Source organism: Aplidium turbinatum, chromosome 4 (genome assembly GCF_918807975.1).
Source record: "Aplidium turbinatum chromosome 4, kaAplTurb1.1, whole genome shotgun sequence".
NCBI classification, from domain to species: domain Eukaryota; kingdom Metazoa; phylum Chordata; class Ascidiacea; order Aplousobranchia; family Polyclinidae; genus Aplidium; species Aplidium turbinatum.
In genome coordinates this window covers 11193423-11200615 of record NC_137475.1, presented here as the reverse complement: position 1 = coordinate 11200615, position 7193 = coordinate 11193423, and the positions used below count along the sequence as shown (strand labels likewise).

The 7193-nt window shown below is 38.0% G+C and overlaps 1 protein-coding gene across 1 annotated transcript; it reads left to right on the top strand.

Annotated features, from left to right (window-relative positions):
- Window positions 1-219: 219 nt before the first annotated feature.
- Window positions 220-7103, top strand: LOC145768900 (uncharacterized). The gene is made up of 4 exons (XM_082580506.1): window positions 220-574; window positions 5837-5992; window positions 6441-6502; window positions 7089-7103. The coding sequence occupies exons 1-4, from the start codon at window positions 220-222 to the stop codon at window positions 7101-7103; spliced, it is 588 nt and encodes a 195-aa protein (XP_082436632.1).
- Window positions 7104-7193: the final 90 nt, after the last annotated feature.

Below are 7193 nucleotides of genomic sequence, written 5' to 3'. Positions count from 1 at the left end.
TTTTGTTTCAGACTTCTCTTAAAAAGAAACAAAATTAAACACTTTCCTTGGAGAAGTCTTTTGTATTTAAATCTGGAAGTATTGCTGCTAGAGCACAATGCAATCAAAACATTGCCTTCTGAAAACTTAGTCTTAGATGGTTTGGCCAATGTATCCTTATTCAGCATTTTCCCCAATCCAATACTCTGCTCATGCGATTTGATAAGCTTTGGGAAATGGATGAACACGTTAAAATCCCAGCCACAAAAAGTGACGATTGATCAAAGAGAGTCCTTGAAATGCAAATCGAACCTTGGATGGATAAGTAAAAACGTTGCCGAAGTCGGAAATCACAAATCCGTCTGCAAAAAGCCATCCATTCAAATTTTTGTTTCAAATGGCACAAACACTCTTGTTCCTGCTTCTGTCAAACACTATCAGTTAAAGAATGAAATATCCGGTCTTGAAAGTGTGGGGGAAAAGGAAATTGCCATCATACGCGTAGACGAGACTTCTAACCTCACTTTGACATGTGACCGTTTATCTGGCTCAGCTTCCTCTACAATTTTAAAAACAGCGCTTGTATACAATGAAGGTAGGCTCATTTTAAGTGTTTTCGTTTAATTGATGCTTTTCGTGCCGTCTTTAATGACCAAAATATAGCCTATAACAGGATTGCCTTGCCAAAAGAATTTCATACTTCATACGTGAGCAACAGGCGTCAACCTCATTGTGTAGTTACCACAGGTGGTAACCACTTTTTTCGCGTAACACTCAAAGCTCATGGTCGATTGTTGATACCATCGGGAGTTATCGTGCACCTTTGAGAGTTTGGTGTATCATTTCTTTTCAGGCGCCGCGGCCTCTGCAGATGTAGCCTACAGTAGCATTGTAATATAAACTTTTTATAATTTTTTTACTTTTTTGCATTTAGCTTACATTTCGCATATCAACGCCTGTAAAGGAAGCTATGGGTTTTAGTTACAGTAACTCTGAGTTACGTTTTTGCTCAAATTAGCTGAAATCTCGGACAACCCAGCTAAAAAGAACATGCATAGGCTACTACATACAAACTCAAGAGATAGTGAAACATCAATTTTAGATGAAATTTTGCAGAAATTCCGACTAGTAACTGTAGGTAAAATTTAAGTTGTAGGCCTAAGTTACAAGACTGTAGTAGACTACAAAAATGCACATATTCTTTTTATTATATTCTTGGACTTTTACATAAGCTGGAAATAGGTTAGATTGTTTCGCTGCAAAATTATTAAAAAACAACAACATGTAGATAAAAAGCGCTAGAACCATTCAACCAACCCATAGTTGGGTTAGCATGTGCCACCTGGTGGTGGTAATTTTTTCCAAAAGAAAAGAAGCTTTAATTTAAATGTAAAAAAAAAAAAGAAACACTGCCTTCTCTCTGTTTTACTTGGAAAAATACACATATTTTTCTGACACAAAAAGCAACTGCTGAAAAACACATGTCTTACCAATACCCAGCGAAGTAGTTGCAAAAACTTTTTGCGTTTAGCCAATTAGCTCATTGCTACAGTGCGAAATTATCCAATTTCAATGCACAATTTGTCAAATTTGTTTTCAACCGAAATCAATTTAATTAAATGAAATCCAATTTGCCTTTTAGTTCGATTTCTCATTTATTAGTTCGATTTCTCATCACACGACTGTGATGACCTTGCTTGGTTTGCAAAGCGTTGAGAGCAGCGCATGTCTTCGATGGATATATACACAGGTAACACAGCCATGGGCGCACGCACATAGGGGCAAATGGGGTCAGCTGACCCCCCCTGGAAAATTGTTGGATGAAAAATGAAAAAGCGAGAACATGCAAAAATAGGCATGAATTCAATGAAGCTGTTCGTAACATTAAATCATACAGAAAAGAACAATCAGCCACCAATTTAGTTAATCAGTTCTTGAATAAAAAGTGAAGTCGACGTGGGTCATTGCCGAATTTTTCGATGACTTTTTGGATGAACGAATTTTTGTCCGAGTTTATTCGGCTTCTGTGGACACTCATCATACACAGCCCAGATAGCCTGTCGTCAGACATGGTTGATCTGAGCCATGTTTTGACCCGCCTCATTGTGCTGAACGATCTTTTTATCGTACAAGTAGTGGCGGGGAGGGTCAGTAATGTTATCATCGCGTGACGTAGGCTACAGCTGGAAAAAGTACCATATTTTTCACCAAGTCCACAAATTCCAATTCTTCCTGGTCTTCGGACTGAGGAAATTTTCCTTTTATGGTTATGTCATACCACGACATGGCGTCTTGCTCACACGACGACGACGATGGCGTCCTGCTGAAAATTGTCAAAGTTGTAGAATTGGTGTATGGTTTTGACCAGGGCTTTGTAGTCTGAACGGTCAAATTCCTCCATCTGCGCTGGATGCAGTCGGTATAACATGAATGCCGGCATGTTCGTCTCTGAGAAGCGGCTTTTCAGAGACTGGATTAAAGAGTCCATGTAAGGAACGTAAATGGAGCGGCGATAGTATTCCTCACTGGTGCCACCAGTATTTGCTCTGAATACTTGACGGACACATTGCCGTGGGACAGATACGGTGACACCGATTTCTTCGGCTGACTTCAATGCCGCTGTATAAATGTTTTCTGCAAAAAGTGTTTCTGCATTTTGCCGATGATCACAAAACATTGATACGAGTTTGTCAATGTGCTTCTTGACACCTAACATGTTCAGTTGGACTGCCTGAAGGGCTTGGGTGACAGGCTCCAAAACCTATAGCGTTACTACAAAAGTAGCGGTTCCAGAAGCGGTCCGCAGCTGGTGTGCGGTCTCCCGTCCCTTTGCATTCGATTCGTGCTGCGCTAAATTCTCCAACTGCCTGTGAATTTCAGTGAAATTTTCCGCGAAGAGTCTTATACTTTTATATTTCGCGCTCCACCTCGTTTCACATAACAATGGCGTGTTTGGTATTAGGCATCTTCGTTTCGGGCTCTCTCTAAAAAAATTTATTCTAGCCTTCACTGTTCTAATAGTGTTCCGTACATCCGAAACTGCATTCAGATTGTTGACCACGAGGTTAAGGCGATGGGCTGAACAGTGGACAAATACTGCCAACGGATAGGCCTACTCGCTTCTAATACGTGCCTGCGTACTCCATTTTCTTTGCCTGCCATAGTGGAGCATCCATCGTATCCTTGACCACGTAGTTTATTTAAATTTGGACCGTACTTATTACACTGATTCATTATTGTCCCTGCAATCGTTTCTGCGTCCATTTCGTTCAGTGACGCAAAACCAAGAAACTCTTCTCGAATGACGAGATTTTTTTCGTCAAAAAACCTCACTCCAATAGCCAGTTGCTCTTTTCCTGAAATGTCAGCGGTCTCCTCCGCTAAGATTGAGAAGCCAACGGAACTGTTTGCTTCAGTAACAATTTCATCTCTAACCGTTTCTTCACACAAACTTATCATCTCGTTTTGTATATGAGCCGATGTATACTTAGCATTGTCACTTGCGTGATCCATGTGATCTTTCAAAATTCCATCACCAGCTTCAATTCTAAAACTTAATAAATCATTCAGATTACCGGACTTGGAATCCTTGACGGTGAAAGTGAACCCACCTTGACCCCCCCCCCTAACCGATAACCTGCGGACGCCCATGTACACAGCGCTATGTTAGAGCAGACAATGTTATTAACTTATATACCTACTTTGGAAGAGCTAATCACCGCACTAATTTTTACTGAAATGTCATTTAAAAAATTATAGTTCCTCTTGACAAAAAATGATTTAAGATTCGATCCGTTTTACTGCCGCCTCTTTTCAAACAAACTAATCACAAATAACAATAAAATTATCGGTAATGAACTACTTAAATCGATTTTGATGACAGAAAGCAAAAAGTGCAGATTTGAAAAATTCTGCTTTAACGTTTGCAGTTCATCGCAAATAATTTTATGATATTCTATAAGTAGCCTAACCTAAAATTGTTCCGCAAACAAAAAATTAACGTCACTGGCAAGTAATGTTTCCACCAAAAATGTCCAACACAAATTTTTTTTTTGAAGGAATGGAGTGGTTTTTGTGATTTTGTTTCGGAATACGTTATATTACAGTGTTAAACAGCAATTATGGTGACAACTTATTTACTGCGGCATAAAACCAACGTAGGCCTACTGTAGATCTATAGCCGACAGTAGCTACAGTATAACAGAGATTGCTGGAGCAGGCCTATAGCCTAATAGACTTTTGATTTTGCTGAGTTGTAATTAAATTAATTATAATTTTTGTTGTGAGCTTTTACTTTATCTAACCATCTGTCGGGCGACTGCATCGTACTTACGAGACCCAAAACCTTGAAACAGTCTGTCGCCCATTTGAGTTGTTGGCAGGATCACCATTTCGCATTTTTTTCTACATTGTTTTAGGTCACAACTGAGCTACGACTGAACTGAGCTTTCTGCTCGTTGTTCTTTGATTGTGTGTAAACAACTCACATTGTAAAAGACTATTAAGGTCTTGTCGTATCCAGACTTACGCCCGATGGTTGAAGATTTAGATTAAGTGGACGAGATAAGGAAGCCAATCTTCGTGACCACCTTCAGTCCTGCCTCTAAGTGCCTTGCCAAAGTGTCTTGCCAAAGGCACAGCTACATGGTCTTGAGCGGTGTTGAACCGGTGCCTTTTCGAGTGCCGTGCCACGGCTCTTCATGTTGTAGAACAAGTGATTGTAGTTTGTAATAGAAGCTTGTGTAGCCAGTACCGTGATTCAAACAAGACAATGGCTTACCTAAATTGAGCAATTTGTATAACACTCTCTTTTGCAAGTCATTTTACATTGTCAGTAAACAATGCTGTATCTTTACATCATTCATTTCAGAAATTGGTGGAACAATAAATGACATTGATGCAACAATAGTAGGCCTATATTTAAAATAACAAAGTAGCTTACGGGTATGCAATACAATATAGCAGGCTATGCATCTTGTCAATTCATATGCTAACATTACATTCATTCTTTGTGCATATAGCGTTACCTACAGGCTGCAGCAGGTAAATATGCGAAAACAAACTCGTCTCAGGGAGAAACTCAGCGAAACAAGAACGGACAAATTCACCTAACAAGTTATTGTCTAACAAGCTTCCTTGTTTGAAGTTATACCACAACTTACAGTATTGAAACCGTATATAGAGTAAATAGACAATTGCCTGTTTGTGAAATATCCACCTTACACCACGTTACATTTTATAAACAAATCACATTACAAGATTACCGTTTCCGTATGACTTGAGTTTACAAATTGGTACACAATCTTTTGGACAGCTAGACGTGGATTTACAAAAAGCTGTGAATTGGACCTTTTTTAGGGACAGATGCGAGTTATAATAGAGTTTGGGTTTAACTTTGCAAACTACTCTTACCAAATTTGAACTTCAATTCACATTCTGATTCAGCTATAATCGCGTTGCATTTCCGGGTTGTTTACTTTCACGCATGTGAAGAAATGTAGCCGTAACCTCACGCTACAATCTTCTACGGAGAGCATAGCGCTTTTTAAAATGGTTGCTTATATTGATGCTAATTTGCCATGTCGTGGCGTGAGGATTGAAGTCCTGTTTGTAATCGGATGATTGACGAGATAAACAAACTTTTTTTCAAGGAAATGCTAAATCAGTGACGAGTTATGCAAAATGACGAGTTAGCCGATGACTACTTAAGCGAATTGACCTGCACACAAAACATTGCAGTTTGGTTCAGTTTGGTTTTCTCAGCATGACCTTACAAAATATAGCCTAGTAAACAATTAGCTCACCGTGCCTGCCCTAAAACAACAGGAAGTAGGCTACTTAATGAAATTTATTTCAGAAAACTCGATCAGCTACGACACTTTAAATTGGTCGATTCAAACCAACCGGTCGTTCATAAACGTCAATCAAACCAGCAGCGGAATGCGATTTGTGTGCATCGCCGAAAACTTTGCTGGGACTTCTGTAGCGCAAGCTTACATCAATATAACTTCTGGTAGGTTTTGAAAAAGCAATTTTACATTTTGTGCCAGTTTTTATAAGCTGAAGGTGCTATTAATATTGCAAGAGTGGCTGTTATGCAGCAAATATGTTGAGATAGTTTGTTAAATTTATTATAGAAATTTACAAAATTGCTGCTGAATTTACAAAAACTCATTAAACAACATCTAATCTCAATACACCTACAAAAGACGTTGAAACGACTCCTGGGAAAATAGATTTAAACTGTTGCCATCAAAATGTGTCGTTTTTTTTTTTCTTATTGGATTTTGAACAAATTGGTCAGGATCGATTTCTAACCTGACTTGTGTTAAATTTTGATCGTCAAAATCCGTCTTTTTTTTCTTCAAAAGCACTCGATAAATTGCACTAAGTTCAACAAATTAATTCCTTTAAAATATTTGTTGAACGTAAAATTCTAATTATTTTTTTCATGTCTTCAGCTGTAACAGACAAAAGTCTATCCCAACGTGTCGCTACGGCTACCACTACAAAAGGAACCACGGTAAGTTGAACCCAAATAATGTTTGAAGTTAGAAATATGCAATTTGCTTAGTAAATTTACTAAACAACGCAGGTAACTACTAAACAAAAACAGTTCCAATTGTCATCTTTCTTGTGCGAAGAAGTGAGCTTAGTCGAAGTGGTAATATCGTCAAATTGTAAATACGATAAAAGTTTGAAAAAGTAGCCTAGCTAGAGTGAACAGAAGTCCTTGCTACAATAAACAAACCACATGACAATATTACTATTGTCATTTCTATTTATTATCCTGGTTGGTTGCTCTACCAACAACCTAACTTGGTAGTAACTAGTTGATTGGAAGAGAATCACAACATTTTTGTTTTTAAAAATTAGAGTGACTTGCAAGCAGAAACAATTTTTTTTCTTAGATTTATCTTTTCTTAGAATCAGTTTCACTTGTGAAAACTTGCATAACTGATGTTGGCCAACTGGAAGAGAGCGCAGAAAAGCTCGTTAGCACAACCTTTCGGTTGCTAAAACTTGCAGAAAATTATTTTTTTAAATTAAATTTTTGAATGTCAAAAATTTTATTTAACAAACAGTCTCACAGATAGTTTATTGTTTAGGATAAGTTCGGCTAACATTTTTAAGCTACAGGAAATAAAACATGTTCTCTGTCTTGGTTCTAAAATAATTTAAAGGAAAAAGTTTTGGTGTGGTGTGATAGTCAA